Source organism: Choloepus didactylus, chromosome 7 (genome assembly GCF_015220235.1).
Source record: "Choloepus didactylus isolate mChoDid1 chromosome 7, mChoDid1.pri, whole genome shotgun sequence".
NCBI classification, from domain to species: domain Eukaryota; kingdom Metazoa; phylum Chordata; class Mammalia; order Pilosa; family Megalonychidae; genus Choloepus; species Choloepus didactylus.
This window is the reverse complement of record NC_051313.1, coordinates 12,005,739-12,026,960: the sequence shown is the minus strand read 5'-3', so window position 1 is coordinate 12,026,960 and position 21,222 is coordinate 12,005,739. Positions and strand designations below refer to the sequence as shown.

General features: G+C 37.3%; 1 protein-coding gene across 15 annotated transcripts in view; it reads right to left on the bottom strand.

Annotated features, from left to right (window-relative positions):
- Positions 1 to 21,222, bottom strand: part of AHI1 (Abelson helper integration site 1) — a 259,799-nt gene that overhangs the window by 151,928 nt on the left and 86,649 nt on the right. For all 15 annotated transcript variants that reach the window (XR_005217783.1, XM_037842195.1, XM_037842193.1 and 12 more), the window contains one exon: positions 3,212 to 3,408. Coding sequence is in view for 14 of the 15 variants with exons in the window: in XM_037842195.1 (XP_037698123.1) it covers positions 3,212 to 3,408 (197 nt within the window). In the remaining variant the exon portion in view is untranslated. The remainder of the gene's footprint in view (positions 1 to 3,211; positions 3,409 to 21,222) is intronic.

Here is a 21,222-nt window from a genome sequence, read left to right as displayed (position 1 = left end):
GATGATATTTGGAAACCACAAATCAGATAAGGGTTTAATATCCCGAATATATAAAAGAATCCTGCATCTCAATAACAGAAAGACAAACAATCCAATTAAAAAATGGGCAAAAGACATGAACAGATATTTTTCTGAAGAGGAAATACAAATGGCTCAAAAGCATATGAAAAAATGCTCAACTTCACTGGCTATTAAGGAAATGCAAATCAAAACCACAATGAGATATCATCTCACACCTACCAGAATGGCCATTATCCAAAAAACAGAAAATCACAAGTGCTGGAGAGGATGTGGAGAAAGAGGCACACTTATTCATTGTTGGTGGGAATGTAGAATGGTGCAACCACTCTGGAAGACAGTATGGAGGTTCCTCAGGAAGCTAAATATAGATTTGCCATATGACCCAGCTATTTCATTCCTGGGTATATACTCAGAGGAACTGAAACTTAAGACACAAACAGACATTTGTAAACCAATGTTTATTACAGCATTATTCACAATTGTCAAGAGATGGAAACAGCCCAAATGTCCATCAAAGGACGAGTGGATAAGCAAACTGTGGTATATACACATGATGGAATATTATGCAGCTGTAAGACAGAACAAAGACATGGATCATGTAATAATGTGGATGAACCTTGAGGACATTATGTTGAGTGAAGTTAGGCAGAAACAAAAGGACAGATTCTGTATGGTCTCACTAATATGAACAGACATTAATGAACAAACTTTGGGAGTTAAAAGCTGACAACACAGGCGACCAGGAGATAGAAAGAGGGCAGAGATCAGCCATTTGATGCTGAAGGACTACAGAATGTTTAGGATTGATTGCATAGATCCAGAAATAGATAGCATAATACTGTGTGATGGTAGCATGGTATTGTAAATACACTGAACAAAGATGTCTGTGAGTAAAGCTGAAAGAGGTGGGATAGGAGAATGTATGACACCAGAGGTAAAGATAGATGATAAAGACTGGGACTGTATAACGTGGCAAAAACTGGAGTGGCCAATGACTGTTACTAAATATACAAATATAAAAACGTTTTTGCATGTGGGAAAGCAAATGAATGTCAACCATGTAGAAATTTGAAAAAGGGATGGTATTCAGGAAAAAACATAATCAAAGCAAACTGGAGTCTATGGTCAACAGTAACATTGTAATATACCTCCATTAAATGTAACAAAGGCAATATGCCAATGCTAAATGTATATTAGAGGGGGATATAGGGGAGTAATATGGGATTCTTGGTAGTGGTGTTATTTGCTGTCCTTAGTAGTATATTGTATTGTATGACATGTTATTTTTCTTTTTATCACTTTTTCTTATTGCTAAAAAAAAAAAATTTTTTTTCTTGTAGTAATCAGTATGTTCAAGTGCTGATTGTGGTGATAAATGTACAACTTTATGATGATACCATGAACAACTGATTGTACACTGTGGATAAATGTATGGTATGTGAATATAACTCTATAAAATTGTAGGAAAATATATATATCGGAGTAAAAGTGTTGGAGAAAACATGGTGAGAGGGATGATGCCTCACCAATATGGACTAACTACAATGTGTAAACTCAGAATTGAATCTTAGAACATAGCCTAACGTGGACATAATAATTGTAATAGTCCCTAGATTGTAAGCTCTTACAGCAGATAACTTTATCCCTGAATTGTAAGGCCTATCTCTAAACTTTGAGATGCTGATCCCCTAGCGTATAACCTGATTGGTGTCTGGAACAATGCATATCTCTGAGACACATGAAACTCAGAGCTAGAGCTCGGCAGATATGAATGTCAGTATTAGTGCATACAGTCACTGTCAAAAAAAAAAAAAAAGCTGAAAAAGAAACCAGACTTCAATTAGCGATATGAATGAAGCAGGTCTGGTTAAGAGCAGGGCAAGCCAGGCCAAAGGATAAAGGTTGAAACTGATTGTGTTTCAAAACTTCAACTTTCATATGAGACCAAGGGAATAGATATCTATTTGGTACAGGATCTAAATTTTCTAAATGGTACAACTCTACAGTCGATTTGTTCAAACACCACAACTGCATGGAACTTTGAATAGGAAGTGAGATACGGTAGGTTAGTATAGGCTGGAGTGAAATAGTGACACATCCTAGAGTAATCTGGGCAGATAATAAAAAATATATTTACAGCCTCCCCCTCCCCAGCCCCAAGGATCAGGGAGAAGGTGCGGATGTGTTGGACATCCTCACCTGGACTGGTGTTGATGTTGTCACAAACATTGGGACTGGCGGTTTGATGTGCTGAGCCCTCGAGCATGGGACTTGCCCTTATGAGGCTTATTACCACAAAGGAGAGTCTACAGTTATATGTAATGGTGCCTAAGAGTCTCCCCCTGAGTACCTCTTTGTTGCTCAGATGTGGCCCTCTCTCTCTCTAACTGAGCCATCTCAACAGGTGAACTCGCTGCCCTCCCCTCTACGTGGGACCCGACTCCCAGGGGTGTAAATCTCCCTGGCAACGCAGAGTATGACTCCTGGGGATGAATGTGGACCCGGCATCGTGGGACTGAGTATCTTCTTGACCAAAAGGGGGATGCAAAATGAGACGAAATAGTTTCAGTGGCTGAGAGATTCCAAATGGAGTCGAGAGGTCACTCTGGTGGACATTCTTATGCACTATATAGATAATACCTCTTAGGCTTTAATGTATTGGAATAGCTAGAAGTAAATACCTGAAACTACCAAACTCCAACCCAGCAGTCTGGACTCCTGAAGGCAATTATATAATAACGTAGATTACAAGGGGTGACAGTGTGATTGTGAAGACCTTGTGGATCACACCCCCTTTATCTAGTGTATGGATGAGTGGAGGAATAAAAACTAAAGGATAAATGGGGTGGGATGGGGGGATGATTTGGGTGTTCTTTTTTCACTTTTATTTTCTATTCTTGTTCTGGTTCTTTCTGATGTGAGGAAAATGTTCAGAGATAGATTGTGGTGATGAACGCATAACTATGTTATCATACTGTGGACAGTGGATTGTATATCATGGATGATTGTATGGTGTGTGAATGTATTTCAATAAAACTGAATTTAATTAAAAAAAAAGTATGTGAAAACCTAGTTTTACATAATTAGGTTACTGTGTTAAGTTAATAGTCATAGGCATGGCAATGTAAAACAGGATAGAAATGGTTTTAAAATTTTTAGCTTCTCAATTGCAAAAAATAACTAAACATACCGTGACAGTATCAAGTCTCTGTTTCACTTGCTGCATCTTCATTGAGGTATTTGCAGTGTGGACAAATTCATCAATCTGGAAAGAGCCTTGTTGGGGCAGCTTAGGGCAGGTGCATAAAGCATCTTGACTTTGGTGTATTCCAGGTAAGGGGAACATTCCATTGTAGCGTTTGGACATTTCAGCCTCCTGCTGGGCAACTGGAAAAATGAATCCATAATTAGTTCAAATTGCTACAGCAAAAACATAATCAAATAAGTAAGCCATGAAATTATAATATTCAACAAATGATCAGAAACTGGTAAACAGTTTAATACATTTTAAATTCCTGATAACAATAGGACAACATGACTGGCAAAATGTGCAACTATTAAATACTATAAAATAATAAAGAAGGAAATATAATTTCACAGATTTCACTTCAGGCAGTATTATAATTGGGCCTTGAAACTCATTCAATATTTTGGTCTGGTAAACAAAACAAACTGGGATGAGAGCCTAACTTTAAATATATATATATATAATATATAAAATAATAAAATCCAGGGCATAATAGAAAATTAAGGGAAATTAGAAACGATAAAAATAATTATTCATAAACCCATCTCCCTAAAACAACTATTTTAATATTTCTATACTCCCTTCTAACCCTTATCCACATGTGTATGGATATCAAATGTAAGATATCATACTGTAAATGCAAACACTTTTCACATTTTTGCAACTATATAATTACCACTTTTAAATGCTGTAAAATATTCCTTCTATTGAAGTGCCATAATTTATTTCTGCATTCTCCTATTACTTCATATTAAGAATGTTTTCTCTTTTCCCTCATTACAGATAATGTGTCAATAAGTTCCTTTACAGTTTGTTTCTTAAACTAAATTTTCCTTTGGTTTTAATTCCCCAGGGTGGGATGAATAGCTCAAAGACTGCATGTTTTTGATGATGCTGATGACGATGATGAGAAGATAACATACATTATCTCATTTGATCATTTAGAATATATAAATTTGAAATTTTTTCTGACTGCAAAAATGCTTAGCTAGAACTTGTCTGTACATACAAAGGAGAAGAAAATAAACCAGTAGTCCTTTAAGAAAGCATTTCATCGATTATATAATCTTGAAATGAAAGGCCTTTCTAAGCCTGGCATGAAAAGAAGAAATCATAAAACAGCTATCAACATGGAATCGCCAGATGAGCCTTCAGAGATTCTGTGGACTGCAGAAGCTACATACAGAAACAGTGTGTCATATATGTATGTGTTGCTGAAAAGTAGATGCATAACTTTTCCAGAATCACATGAGTCAGAAAAGGTTAAGAATCATCACCATAAAAGATGGATAGATTTTGCTACATGAACATTTAAAAAGTCTTCATTAAAAAACAAAATTACCATAACAAAAACTAAAATGCAAATGACAGGTAACAGGATTCTTCCACATCTGGCCAAGTAAAAGGGACCAGGTTTACCCATCTGTCTGCCTGAAACTACCAAAGAGAGGCAAGATTTGTAAAAACAGAAATAAAACTGTCTTTCTTTGCAGATTTGGTCATCTATGCAGACCTAAGACTAAGATGAGGCAAATGACATATGGAGGGCACAAGATTTAAGGAACGTGCACAGGCTTTCAGCCTCACATCGATGTAGTGAATCTAAACAATGAGCCACTAGAAATAGGAAGTATCTCTAGCAAGGCTGCAGGATGTAAGATCAGCATGCAAAAAATTAATTGTATTTCTATATATAAGCAATGAAGAATCAGAAATTTAAATTAAAAATATACATTCCACTTGCAATGCCATAAAAAAATATGACATACTGTGGTAGTTTGGAGCTGTTATGTACCCCAGAAAAGGCCATGTTCTTTTAATCCATTCTTGTGGGTTCAGACTTATCGTTGGTGGGACCTTTTGGTTAGGTTGTTAGAATGGAGATGTGACCCAGCCCATTCAAGGTGGGTTTTAATCCTTTACAAGTCCTTTATGAGAGGATAAAAGGCAGAGACATTTGAGGAGAGAGAAATGCTCAGAGAAGCAAGAAGGAGCCACAGGAGCTGAGAGAACCATTGAAACCAGAACCCGGGAGAGGAGGACTAGCAGATGTTGCTACGTGCCTTCACATGTGACAGAAGAACCCTGGATGCCAGCAGCCTTTCTTCAGAGGAGGTATCCTCTTGCTGATGCCTTAATTTGGACATTTTTCATGGCCTTAGAATTTTAACTTGTAACTTAATAAATCCCCATTGTTAAAAGACAGCCTGTTTCTGGTATATTGTATTTTGGCAGCTTTAGCAAACCAAAACACATAATTAGGGAAAAAAAACCTGACAAAAGATGTAAAAGACTTGTACACTAAAAACCACAAAATACTACTGAGAGAAACTGAAGAAGAACCTAAAAGAAAATGAAGATATGTTGTGTTCGTGGGTCAGAAGAATCAATATTGTTAAGATGTAGGAGGCAGGGCAAGATGGCGGAGTGGTGAGGTGTAAGTTTTAGTTACTCCTCCAGGGCAGTAGGTAGAAAGCAAGGAACTGCGTGGAGTGGACACCACAGAGCAATCTGACTTTGGGCATATGTCATACAATCCTCCTGAATATGTGGAACAGCTGAGATCAGCAAAATATTTAAGTTTTCACGGCCAGGGGTCCTGTGCCCCTCCCTGCCAGACTCAGTCCTGTGGGAGGAGGGGCCGTCAGTGCTGGGAATGAGGAGGGAGAACTGCAGTTGCAGCTCTTATCGGAAACTCATTCTACTGATCCAAACTCCAAACACAGATAGACCAAGACCAGACACAGGAGAATCCAGGAGCAGCCAGCCTGGCAAAGAGGAGATAGGGATAGCAAAAACAGCAAGGAAAACCCAAAAATAAAAGAGAGACTTTTTGGAGTTCTGGTGAACACAGAACGAGGAAGGGCTGAGCTCAGGCAGAGTCAGGCTTATATGCAAATCCAGAAGGTGAGTTTCTTTGTCTGAAAAGATGGTTTCTCTGCTCCCTGGATCCTTCCTTAAAGGCCCTAATCTCCTTGTCTCTTAGCATTTCAATAGCCCATTAGATCTGCAAGGAGGGCCCTTCCTTTTTTTTTTTTTTTTAATCTTTTTATCTTTTTCTAAAATAATTACTCTAAGAAGCCCACTACAGAAAGCCTCAAAGACTTGCAATTTGGGCCCAGACAAGAGCAAAGCTAAGAGAGCTCTGAGACACAAAGCAATAAGTCCAGTGGCTGAGAAAATTTGCTAAACACCACCACTTACCAAGAAAAGGGGGTGTCCCCTCACAGCCATCTTCCCGGTGGGCAGGGAACACCCCTTCCAGGTGCCGGCTCCACAGCCCAGAGCTGCCCCAGACAACCCAGTGTGACAGGAAGTGTTTCCAACAACACAAGCACACGCCACAAAATCAGGCATGGACACTAGCCTTTCCCGCACCCTTAGATGGTTGACCCAGAGTTGGGAAGGTGGAGCTGTGTGAATTAACAAGCCCCATTCAGCCATCCTTTCAGCAGACTGCGAATGCCCTTACACAGCCCTGCAGCCCAGAACTGCCCTGGGGGGACGGCGCTCACCTGTGACATAGCACAGTCATCCTTCAACAGAGGACCTGGGGGTGCACAACTTGGAAGAGGGACCCACTCGCAAGTCGCAGGGGCCATACGCCAATACCAAGGACTTGTAGGTCAGCAGCAGAGACAAACTGGGGGGGGACTAAACTGAAGGATTCGACTAGTGCAGCAGCTTTAAATCTCCACGAATACCAGGGAGATTTGACTGTTAGAGCCGCTCCCAGTCCCTGACTGCTCAGACACATGCCTCATATACAGGGCGGGCAACACCAAGTACACACACAAGCTTGGTGCACCAATTGGACCCCACAAGACTCACACCCCTACTGACCACAAAGACAAAGCGGGGGAGAACTGGCTTGAAGGCAATAGGTGGTTTGCAGATGCCACCTGCTGGTTAGTTAGAGAAAGTGCTCTCCACAAAGCTGTAGATCTGATAAATTAGAGATAAGGGTTTTAATCAGTCTATAAATCCTAAAAGAACCCTATCAAGTTAAGTAAATGCCAAGAGGCCAAAAATAACAGAAGATTTTAAAGCATATGAAAAAAACCAGATGATATGGATAACCCAAGCCCAAGCACCCAAATCAACAGATCAGAGGAGACATAGCACGGGAGCAATTAATCAAAGAACTAAAGATGAACAACGAGACCATGGCACAGGATAAAAAGGACATGAAGAAGAGCATGGCACAGGATGTAAAGGACATGAAGAAGACCCTAGAAGAACATAAAGAAGAAACTCCACGAGTAAATAAAAAAATCAACAATCTTGTGGTAATAAAAGAAACTGTTGACCAAATTAAAAAGATTCTGGATACTCATAGTACAAGGCTAGAGGAAGCTGAACAGTGAATCAGTGACCTGGAGGACAACAGAACGGAAAATGAAAGAACAAAAGACTGGGGAAAAAAATAGAAAAAATTGAAATGGAACTCAGGGATATGATAGATAATATAAAACGTCCAAATATAAGATTCATTGGTGTTCCAGAAGAGAAAGAGAAGGGTAAAGGTCTAGGAAGAGTATTCAAAGAAATTGTTGGGGAAAACTTCCCAAATCTTCTAAAAAGCATACATACAAATCATAAATGTACAACAAAATCCAAATAGAATAAATCCAAATAAAACCACTCTAAGACATATTCTGATCAGACTGTCAAATACTGAAGAGAAGAAGCAAGTTCTGAAAGCAGCAAGACAAAAGCAATTCACCACATACAAAGGAAATAGCATAAGACTAAACAGTGACTACTCAGCAGCCACCATGGAGGTGAGAGGCAGTGGCATGACATACTTAAAATTCTGAGAGAGAAAAATTGCCAACCAAGAATTCTTCATCCAGCAAAGCTCCCCTTCAAATTTCAGGGAGAGCTTAGATTTTTCACAGACAAACAAATGCTGAGAGAATTTGCTAACAATAGACCTGCCCTACTGGAGATACTAAAGGGAACACTACCAACAGAGAAACAAAGAAAGGAAAGAGAGATATGGAGAAAGGTTCAGTACTAAAGAAATTCAGTATGGGTACGTTAAAGGACATTAAGAGAGAGAGGGAAAAAATATATATGACAAACATAAACCAATGGATAAGATGGCTGATTCAAGAAATGCCTTCACAGTAATAACACTGAATGTAAATGGATTAAACTCCCCAATCAAAAGATATAGATTAGCAGAACGGATTAAACAAAATGAACCATCAATATGTTGCATACAAGAGACACATCTTAGACACAGGGACACAAAGAATTGAATGTGAAAGGATGGAAAAAAATATTTCATGCAAGCTACAGCCAAAAGAAAGCATGAGTAGCAATATTAATCTTAGATAAAATAGACTTTAAATGCAAGGATGTTAGGAGAGACAAAGAAGGAAAGTACATAGAATAAACGGGGCAATTCAACAAGAAGAAACAACAATCATAAATGTTTATGCATCCAAGCAAGGTACCACAAAATACATGAGACAAACACTGGAAAAACTAAAGGAAGCAACTGATGTTTCCACAATAATGGTGGGAAACTTCAACACATCACTCTCTCCTATAGATAGACCAACCAGACAGAAGACCAATGAGGAAACTGAAAACCTGAAAAAATCTGATAAATGAATTGGACTTAACAGACATATATGGAACGTTACATCCCAAATCACCAGGATACACATTCTTCTCTAGTGCTCATGGAACTTTCTCCAGAATAGATCATATGCCAGGACATAAAACAAGCCTCAATAAACTAAAAAAAAAAACTGAAATTATTCAAGGCACATTCTCTGACCACAGTGCAATACAATTAGAAGTCAATAACCATCAAAGACTTAGAAAATTCACAAATACCTGGAGGTTAAACAACACACTCCTAAACAATCAGTGGGTTAAACAAGAAATAGCAGGAGAAATTGCTAAATATATAGAGACAAATGAAAATGAAAACACAATATACCAAAACCTGTGGGATGCAGCAAAAGCGGTACTGAGGGGGAAATTTATAGCACTAAACACATATTAAAAAGGAAGAAAGAGCCAAAATCAAAGAACTAATGGATCAACTGAAGAAGCTAGAAAATGAACAGCAAACCAATCCTAAATCAAGTAGAAGAAAAGAAATAACAAGGATTAAAGCAGAAATAAATGACAGAGAACAAAAAAACAAGAGAGGATAAGTAACACCAAAAGTTGGTTTTCTGAGAAGATCAACAAGATTGACAAGCTCCTAGCTAGACTGACAAAATAAAAAAGAGAGAAGACCCATATAAACAAAATAATGAATGAGAAAGATGACACTACTGTGTATTCTGAAGAAATAAAAAAAAATATAAAAGGATACTATGAACAACTGTATGCCAACAAACTGGATAATGTAGAGGAAATGGAGAATTTCCTGGAAACTTATGAACAACCTAGACTGACCAGAGAAGAAACAGACCTCAACCAACCAATCACAAGCAAAGAGATCCAATCAGTCATCAAAAAGCTTCCCACAAATAAATGCCCAGGGCCAGATGGCTTCACAGGGGAATTTCACCAAACTTTCCAAAAAGAACTGACATCAATCTTACTTAAACTCTTTCAAAACATTGAAGAAAATGGAACACTACCTAACTCATTTTACGAAGCTAACATCAATATAATACCAAAACCAGGCAAAGGTGACACAAAAAAGGAAAACTACTGGCCAATCTCCCTAATGAATACAGATGCAAAAATTCTCAGCAAAATACTTGCAAATCGAATCCGAAGACACCATAAAAAAATCATACACCATGACCAAGTGGGGTTCGTTCCAGGCATGCAAGGATGGTTCAACATAAGAAAACCAATCAATGTATTACAACACATTAACAAATCAAAAGAGAAAAATCAAATGATCATCTCCATAGATGCTGAAAAAGCATTCAACAAAATTCAACATCCCTTTTTGATAAAAACACTTCAAAAAGTAGGAATTGAAGGAAACTTCCTCAATATGATAAAGAGCATATATGAAAAACCCACAGCCAGCATAGTACTCAATGGTGAGAGACTGAAAGCCTTCCCTCTAAGATGAGGAACAAGACAAGGATGCCCGCTGTCACCACTGTTATTCAACATTGTGCTGGAAGTGCCAGCCAAGGCAATCGGGCAAGACAAAGAAATAAAAGGCATCCAAATTGGAAAGGAAGAAGTAAAACTGTCATTGTTTGCAGATGATATGATCTTATACCTGGAAAACCCTGAGAAATCGACGATACAGCTACTAGAGCTAATAAATTTAGCAAAGTAGCGGGATACAAGATTAAAGCCCATAAGTCAGTAATGTTTCTATACGCTAGAAATGAACAAACTGAAGAGACTCTCAAGAAAAAGATACCATTTTCAATAGCAACTAAAAAATCAAGTACCTAGGAATAAACTTAACCAAAGATGTAAAAGCCCTATACAAAGAAAACTACATAACTCTACTAAAAGAAATAGAAGGGGGCCTTAAAAGATGGAAAAATATTCCATGTACATGGATAGGAAGGCTAAATGTCATTAAGATGTCAATTGTACCCAAACTCATCTACAGATTCAATGCAATGCCAATCAAATTTCCAACAACCTACTTTGTAGACTTGGAAAAGATAGTTATCAAATTTATTTGGAAAGGGAAGATGCCTCGAATTGCTAAAGACACTCTACAAAAGAAAAACGAAGTGGGAGGACTTACACTCCCTGACTTTGAAGCATATTATAAAGCCACAGTTGTCAAAACAGCATGGTACTGGCACAAAGACAGACATATTGATCAATGGGATTGAATTGAGAATTTGGAGACAGACCCCCGTATCTATGGCCGACTGATCTTTGGTAAGACCCCCAAAGCCACTGAACTGGAACATAACCGTCTTTTCAACAGTTGGGGCTGGGAGAGTTGGATATCCATATCCAAAAGAATGAAAGAGGATTCTACCTCACACCTTACATAAAAATTAACTCAAAATGGATCAAAGATCGCAATATAAAAGACAGTACCATAAAACTCGTAGAAGATAATGTAGGGAAACATCTTCAAGACCATGTATTAGGTGGCCACTTCCTAGACTTTACACCCAAAGCACAAGCAACAAAAGAAAAAATAGATAAAAGGGAACTCCTCAAGCTTAAAAGTTTCTGTACCTCAAAGGAATTTGTCAAAAAGGTGAAGCAGCCAACTCAATGGGAAAAAAATTTTGGAAACTATGTATCTGACAAAAGACTGATACCTTGCATATATAAAGAAATCCTACAACTCAATGACAATAGTACAGACAGCCCAATTATAAAATGGGCAAAAGATATGGAAAGACAGTTCTCTGAAGAGGAAATACAAATGGTCAAGAAACACATGAAAAAATGTTCAGCTTCACTAGCTATTAGAGAGATGCAAAGTAAGACCACAATGAGATACCATCTCACACCAATTAGAATGGCTGCCATTAAACAAACAGGAAACTACAAATGCTGGAGGGGATGTGGAGAAATTGGAACTCTTATTCATTGTTGGTGGGACTGTATAATGGTTCAGCCACTCTGGAAGTCAGTCTGGCAGTTCCTTAGAAAACTGTATATAGAGTTACCCCTCGATCCAGCGATTGTACTTCTCGGTATATACCCGGAAGATGTGAAAGCAGTGACACAAACAGTTATCTGCACAACAGTGTTCATAGCAGCATTATTCACAATTGCCAAGAGATGGAAACAACCCAAATGTCCTTCAACAGATGAGTGGATAAATAAAATGTGGTATATATACACGATGGAATACTACGTGGCTGTAAGAAGGAACGATGTCATGAAACATATGACAACACGGATGAACCTTAAAGACATAATGCTGAGTGAAATAAGCCAGGCACAAAAAGAGAAATATTATATGCTACCACTAACGTGAACTTTGAAAAATGTAAAACAAATGGTTTATAATGTACAATGTAGGGGAACTAGTGATAGAGAGCAATTAAGGAAGGGGGAATGATAACCCAATAAGAACAGATAAGCGATCGTGGGTAAATTTAACGCTCTGGGTATGCCCAGGAATGACTATGGTCTGTTAATTCTGACAGGTATAGTAGGAACAAGTTCACAGAAATGTTGCTATATTAGGTTATTTTCTTGGGGTAGAGTAGCAACATGTTGCAAGTAAAGTAGTTATCTTAGATTAGTTGTCTTTTTCTTACTCACTTATTATGGTTTGTCTGAAATGTTTTTTTATTGTATTTTTAAAAATTTGTTTTGATATGGTTGACTTAAAAAAAAAAGAGTTAATTTAAAAAAAATGAAAAAAATATGCAGAGCCCCCTTGAGGAGCTGGTGGAGAATGCAGGGATATTGGGCTTCCCCACCTCGATGGTTGCTGATGTGCTCACAGACATAGGGGACTGGTGGTTTGATGGGTTGAGCCCTCTACCACAGGACTTCCCCTTGGGAAGATGGTTGCTGCAAAGGAGAGGCTACGCCTCCGTATAACTGTGCCTAAGAGCCTCCTCCCGAATGCCTCTGTGTTGCTCAGATGTGGCCCGCTCTCTCTTAGCTAAGCCAACTTGGCAGGTGAAATTACTGCCCTCCCCTCTATGTGGGATCAGACACCCAGGGGAGTGAATCTCCCTGGCAACATGGAATATGATTCCCAGTGAGGAATGTAGACCCGGCATCATGGGATGGAGAACATCTTCTTGACCAAAAGGGGGATATGAAAGGAAATGAAAATAAGCTTCAGTGGCAGAGAGATTCCAAAAGGAGCCGAGAGGTCACTCTGGTGGGCACTCTAACGCATAATACAGACAACCCTGTTTAGGTTCTAATGAATTGGAGTAACTAGCAGTAAATATCTGAAACTATCAAACTACAACCCAGAACTCATGAATCTTGGACAACTGTATAAAAATGTAGCTTATGAGGGGTGAAAATGTGATTGGGAAAGCCATATGGACCACACTCCCCTTTGTCTAGTTTATGGATGGATGAGTAGAAAAATGGGGGAAGGAAAACAAACAAACTAACCAACAAACAAAGCACCCAGTGTTCTTTTTTACTTCAATTGCTCTTTTTCACTTTAATTTTTATTCTTGTTATTTATATGTGTGTGGTAATGAAGGTGTCAGGGATTGATTTTGGTGATGAATAAACAACTATGTAATGGTACTGTGAACTGAATGTACGCTTTGTTTTGTATGACTGCATGGTATGTGACTATATCTCAATAAAATGAATTAAAAAAAAAAGATGTCAATTCTCCCCAAATGATCTATAGATTCAATACAATTCCAATTAAAATTCCAGCAGATCATTTTTGGAAAAATTGTCAGATCAACTCTAAAATTCACATGGAAATGCAAAGTGCCTAGAATAGCTAAAACAACTTTAAAAAAGAACAAAGTTGGAAGACTAATACAACCTGACTTCATGTCTTATTATAAAAACCACAGTAATAAAGACAGTTTAGTGTTGGCATAAACACAAATAGATCAACAAAACAGAATGGTGAGCCAGCATATATGGACAAGATGTAAAGGCAATTCAGTGGAGAAAGGACAGCCAGCATTTGCAAAAAATACAGTGGAACCATTTGATATCCATGTGTGAAAAAATGAACTTTGATTGATGGATTGGACTTCATCAAAATTTGAAACTTCTATTCTTCAAAAGATATTGTGAAGACAAAAGGCAAGGCAAAAACAGGGAGAAAATATTTGCAAATCATATATCTGATAAAGAACTTGTATACAGAAAATATAAAGAACTCTCAAAACTCAACAGGAACAACTCAAACAAGCTCATTTAAAAACTAAGCAAAGGACTTGAACAGACCCATCATTAGAGAAAAGAGAAAGATGACAAATTAGCACGTGAAAAGGTGTTCAACATCATTAGTCATATTATGGATATGCATATTAAAACCACAATGACATAGTTCTATATACGAATTAGACTGGCTAAAATTAAAAAGAATGACCACTTCAAGTCTGGTAAGGCTATGGAGATATGAAACATTCATATACTACTGGTGGGACTAGAAAATGGTACTATCATTTTAGAAAACTCTTTAAGAAGTTAAAATTGCATCTACAACATGATCTACCCTTCCACTCTTAGGAATTTATACAAGAATAATGAAAGCATATGTCCATATAAAGACTTGTACATGAATATTTACAGCAGCTTCATGTGTAATAACTAAAAATTGGAAACAACCTAAATGTCTACTAACAGAATGGAGAAACAAAGTGTAGTATATCCATTCCATGGAACAATATTCAGCAATAAAAATGATGCACTATTGATATATGCTAAAACATAGACGAATCTCAAAGTAATTGTGAGTGAAAGCAGCCAGACAAGAAAAAGAGTACAGGGTATACACAGTTTCATTTATATAAAACTCTAGAAAATGAAAGATAATTCACAGTGGTAGCCTTGGGGAAGGGAGGGTGTAAGGAGAGATTACAAAGGGGAATGAAGAAACTTTTGGAGATGATGGGTAAGTTCATTATCTTGATTGCAGAGATGGTCTCACAAGTATACAAATAGTCTAGACTTATCAGTTTATTTCATGTCAATTATACTTCAATACGGCTGCTCAAAAAAAGGGCAAATGACAAACCAGTAATAAAAGGGGTTAATACTCTTAATACACAAACAAATCCATATAAAGTCAATTAGAAAATGAATAATCCAACAAAGGGGAAAAGGACCATTATAGGAAATTCACAAAAGTAGAACTAAGTGGCCAATAAAAAGAAATTTAACCTCACTGATAATTTAAAAAGGAATTAGTAATTTAAAAATGCAAGTTAGAAAGTGATGTTCTTTGTGCTTGTGTAAGTGAGCCACTGTACCTCGAGATATTTTTTTTTTCCCCCTAAGGAACAAGGTGCCCAGGAAAGGGAGCCCGGGTGTGTATTGTAATATCATTCTAAATACTGAAAAACATGCTGACAACCTTAATTGTGCAACAACATCTTCAAGGGAGAAGATGGTTCAAATCCACCCTTTCGCGGACACACATTCCTCAATACCAGTTCCTGTTCCTAGACGGAAACGTAGCTGTTGCCTGGCAGATGGTTGTGCCTTTGGTTGCTATTTTTCAGTACATATTTTGGACTTCTTTTCGGCATGCTCAGAACATTTATTTTTACCCTCAAATATTAAAAGACCATTTAAAGAACAAGAGAAACTTTAAAACTGTAAACGAAAGTAAAAGTTCTCTAGGGTCTGGAAGTTGGAAGGTTTAACATTAGGTGAGTTTCAGGGATAAATCAATCAATACAGGCAAATTGTGATCCACAATCTTTGCCTTATTTGCTTTTTAAAACTGTCCTTTCAACCTTTTAATTGTTTTTTGCTGCCATGAATGGAAAGTAAAATTGGGTTTAATTATTTAGTGGCATTTTTTAACTCCCCATGTTTTTCCTCTGAGATTTAAAACTTGCCAGATATACATCTGCCACCAAAATCTCAGTTTAAGCCCTGAGTGAGCACGCAGAGAAATGCATTACAGACAGTAGCTGCAGGTACTGAAATGCCCAGATGCACATACAGCACTTACAAAGGATGGTGAGATTTTGGTACTTTTCATCTTACTCTTTTTGCAAAACCGCATTTTCTAAATATCATGACAAGCTAAAAAAATATTATTTTTCTTTTTTACAAAAGGAATTTTTTTAACTGGTAAAAAATTTAAAAGGCACTGCCTAAATATTTATCTGCTTCATCTTCCCGGTTATGAATATATCTGTCAGAAAGGATTAAAAATGGCAAACACAGATGCCTATAACAAAAGTAAACCCCAAACAATTCTGAATACTTATTTCTGTTGTCAAAAGGGAATTTTCTATACAAAAGTTGTCGCCATCTGACTGGATTTCAAGGAGTCAAATTAACACCCTGCTTTATCTTCAGCACCTCCAGGTCTGCAATGACAGCCATAAAGAGTCTGTAGAAAATTCACAGAGACCTAGTTTCTGAGAGACTAGGAACAAAAGCTGCTTACAAGCTCTTGCTTGTTGCTTTCCCTCCTACTGCCCCCTCCTACAAATACATACATCAGTCTATTTGTGTAAGACTGTACAGATGATTTCATTGCAAACCAGGTTATAATAGGTGACTTCTGAGATTCTTTCAAGCTCTTTGTTTCTAATATTTCAAAGGCTTCTGAAACACTTTGACATTAGGTCATGGTTAGAGGACGAGGTTCCAACTAAAAGGCCGTGTTTCTTCATTTTATAATTTTCTTTTTTGTGCTAATTTAACCTTGCATGTTTAAAACTTAGCTCTAACTTAACTTGATATGTTTAAAGCTCACAATTGTATCACTCCCATTCTCACTCTTCCATCACTCATTGAGGAGTTATCATGTACTGTGCACCAGAGTAGACTCTGAGAACGCAAACAGAACCTCTACCCTTGAGGTTTGACTTTCAATGGTCAACAAGGAATTACTGCAACATGCCAAGTGGTATAGCAGACGAATGGACAAGGTACTGAAAGCAAAGAAGGGGCAGCTACTTTTGCTTAAAGGACTGTTACTTCCATCAAAAAAATCTAAATTTCTCTCCCATAGGTTGCTACTTAGGATCCTAAATTTCACACAATTAAAAACATTCTTAAAATGTTTTCATAAATGACAATCCTCTATTTATATAACCAGTACAGTGCTTTTGTATATGTTTCTGACCTCAAACAATAATAATAATAAAAAAATGTGGTTTTCTCAGGAGATTTTTATCTTTAGAGGAGGAAGAATGGAGGAAATAAGATATTCTAATCCACTGCACTCTGCATTTGAAGCAAATACAAGGTTTGTTATTACTAAAATTCATTTGTACTTATATGTTATAGACTTTCTAATACAGCACAATTAAAAACACAAGATATTCTTTCTCTTACAATATACTAACAGGAAGATTTCCCTTTGGTTCAACATCTTTAATTCCTTTGTTCAAGAGTTGTTATACATATAGCCCTGTTACCGTGTATATCATCTTACTGGCTACTTAATTCCTTTATTTATAAATTATCACATTTCTAATTACAATACAATTACTGTTAGCTAGAAGGTCTACTTCTCTAGTTCCCCAGCATTACAAGTTATATAGCATACTCCTTCTCTTCCTCTATCATTTCCTGTGTGTAGAAAATGTTCAAAAGCTTATAATGAGTATTATATTTTAGGAATCTGACTTTCCCCTGCTTCATCTAAGCTTTCAGATAATGTGTGGATGGATCCAAGAAGGTTGATTGAATAACACTTCATTCTAGAAGCCTGGGTGTGTTCCAGGGCCTATTAGTAATTCTATATTGCCTTGGCATATTTTAAATGTCAAATAGAACTTATCAGTGTCACTGATAAAGATGCTCACAAAAGTATACAGGAAAGTGTAACAGAGTCAAGTCTCTGCTGGAGATCATCTATCATCATTCAACAAATTCTTTAACTGGACACCCAAGTAGCATATAATAAACTATCTGCATATCCCCTGAAGGACAGGTTATTTTCCCTCCTGTTGGCTCCCTGTTTCATTATCAATCACCACAATCTTGCTATTTAATTGAAAGTGAGCAACACGCTGACATTAATACAGAAAAATAGTTTGAATTTCCCTACTGAAGCCTTGTTCATGAACTCTACTATCTGTGCCTCATGCCTTGCTTTATAGCTTCATTTTATCCTCAATTTAAAAAAATGAGATAAAACAATGCAGGTATTATTTTCATCTTACAGATGAAGAAACAGATGCTGAAGAGCTGAGCCACCTGCCTGGGATCAAACAGAAAGTGACGGCATGTTTTCTAGAACCTCAGTGCTCTATCTCCTATTCCAGCCTGGTCCACCATACTGCGGTCTATTTTGTAGGGTACATTCTTCCTTCTTGATGCACTTAGAGAGCACAAACATCAGCATAAAAAATGCCTGGATGAAGAATTCAGGGCTCTGGCTTATGCTTAAAGCCATTAAGTTGACTAAGTTTTCTATATATCCTGAATCATGAATGTCACAAGCTTTCAAATCAAAGGATCTGTTAAGTAAAGAACATTAAAATAGATGCTTTAGAAGATGATCAAGAAATAGTTTCAGCACGTTGTAAAATTTGGTATTTCTATCTCTTAATTTCTTTTACTAGTCTAATAATAAATATTTAAATCTCTGACCTATGATCAATTATACTTGTTACTGTATCACCTGTTCCCAGTGTGCAAATTGCAACATCTGAGTTTCCTTTTGAAACATGGATCTTCAGTACTTCAAGAAAATCACTAAATCACACATAAAACTGTGGATATTAAATTTACTTCAACTGGACATTATCTTATTTCAAAAACACTGTAAATGCCTTTACATTAAAATATAATGCTACAAGAGACATGAACAGAAATTTGGACACCAGTTTTCATAGCGGCATTATTCACAATTGCCAAAAGATGGAAACAACCTATGTGTTCATCAACTGATGAGTGGATAAATAAAACGTGGTACATATATATATGATGAGATTTTAGGCAGCTGTAAGAAGGAATAAAGTCCTGATGCATGCAACAACAGGAATGAACCTTGAGGACTTTATGTTATGTGAAATAAGCCAGACACAAAAGGACAAATAATGTATAGTCTCACTAATATAAACTAATTATAATGAGCAAACGTATGGAGTTAAAATCTAGAATATAGATTATCAGGAGATAGAATGTGGGTACAGAATGGGGAGCTGATGCTTAATTTGAGCAGAATTTTTAATAAGGTTGAATGTAAACGTTTGGAAATGGATAGAGGTGATGGTAGCACATTACTGTGAGTGATTAACAGCACTGAATTATGGGTGTGATTGTGGTTGAAAGAGGAAGTTTAGGGTCATGTATATCACAAGAAGGAAAGCTAGAGGATAAAACATGGGACTCTACAAGTGAACCCTGTTGTGGATGATGACTGGGGTTAATGGTAAAAATATACGAATGTTTTTCCATGAACTAGAACAAATGTATGTCAGTATTACATGGTGTTAATAAAAGGGTGGTATATGGGAAAAAATATAACTAAGGCAAACTAAGGACTACAGTTAACAGTGATATTGTAATATTCTTTAATCTGTTGTAACAAAGGTACTATACCAATGCTGAGTGTCAGTAACGGGGCTATAAGGATATGGGGTTTTTCTTTTTGGAGCAATGAAAATGTTCTTGAATTGACTGTAGTGATGAATGCACAACTCTGTGATTATACTGAGAGCCACTGATTGTACACTTTGGATGGACTGTATGGTATGTGAATAAAACTATTTTATAAAAAATGCAATGCTATATACTAAAGAAAATTCGTATTTTGAACTATATTGAGAACATAATGGCTTAATACAGTATAATTACAAGTTACCCCCCACATTTTTAAGGGAGTGAATGACTAATGCTAGATAAGCAAACTTCCTTTTAATCTTAAGGGGTCTTCTAAATAGTGTAAATAACACATTTCACCATAGGAATATTTGGCTATCAGCTTAATTTAAGTTACTTCATGAAACAGGAAATGCAGAGACTAACTAAGTAGATGTGACAAGAGCTTGATGTGTTAAGAGCAGGGGCTCTGGAGTCAGAGAGCTGGGAGTGAATGCGGGCCTCACACTCACTGCCCGTGGGCTCTCAGGCAAAGGATGGCAACCTCCAGCCTCAATTCCATCACCAATCAGATGTGGAAGATAACACTCCCTTCCCCACAGGCTGGGGGAGGACTGTGTGAGAGGTCTGTGAAATGCTTATATGAGGGCCACACATCAAGTGCTTGCCCAAGCTAGCTACTACTACTGCTATTAGATAAGCCCCAAATTTACCAACTGACCAATTCAGGGAAAAATATTATTCTGCAGGATATGTAACTCAATTCAAACATTTACTTCACATGAGCAATATGCCAGGTACTGTGTTAGACATGGGGGATATAAACGCCATAGGCTTTTAGAAGATGAGCAAATTATATAATAGCATTTTTATAGAGCCCTAAAGGTACATGGGTCCTGAAGTCTGATAAAGCACTTCACAGTGTGGAAAACAGCTGCCAACACTGACAATGCAGGAGGTCACTGGTGAATATGAATGCCATTAATAAAATCTTGCTCCAGTGTCAGTGGTAGAAACTGCTTTTTTGGGTTTCCTAAAACAGTTCCAGAGCTTCCATCAACTATTAGGAAGCACAAAGGATTGGCAAAAAGCACAGTGGTCTGAGTCTGATTCCTGGGTCTCGTGGCCCAGCTCTTCTTGGCACACAATAGGTATTCAATCAAGATTCCTCTTCTAAGACAAGATGGCCAAACAGCACAGCAGAGTCAATACTGATTCAGAGGAGATAACTGCCCCCTAGTGAAGGATTAGGCTCATTACCTGGGGTTATCAAAGAATGCTGAGAACTTCCCAAATTAAGACTTGACCCAGCTTAAGATTCTCCTTGCATAGTCACTATCTGTTAAGTATTCAGGCTAAGTACTGGCACATCACTCCACAGAGAAGCATAGAGTAATGATATTGTAGAGAGAAAAAAGAAAGTTTGCTTATTAGACAATCGAAAGCTAATATTTCAGAGCTGTCTGCTATAAACGCAATCCAGTGTAGTAAATAAGAGCACAGGCACCAAGGGGAGACTGTGTGGATTCAAGTCCTGGCTCTTATAAAATGCAGATAAATAACAATACCTATCTCTTAAGATTGCTGTGAAAACTAAAATAAGTTAGTATGTGTAGAGTGCTTAAAACAGAACCAGGAATATGGAAAGTAGGAAGTAAGTATTAGCAGTGATCATTATTAAAAGGAGAACAGCATCCTAGAGACTGTGGTAGGCAACAATTGATTAATAACAAAACATTAATTGCTAAAGTCTAGCTTCATAAATTTAATTCAGCAGAAGCCGTTTCTCTGACTAGTACTCTGTTATTATGGGAATCCTAAAAGTACATTATTTG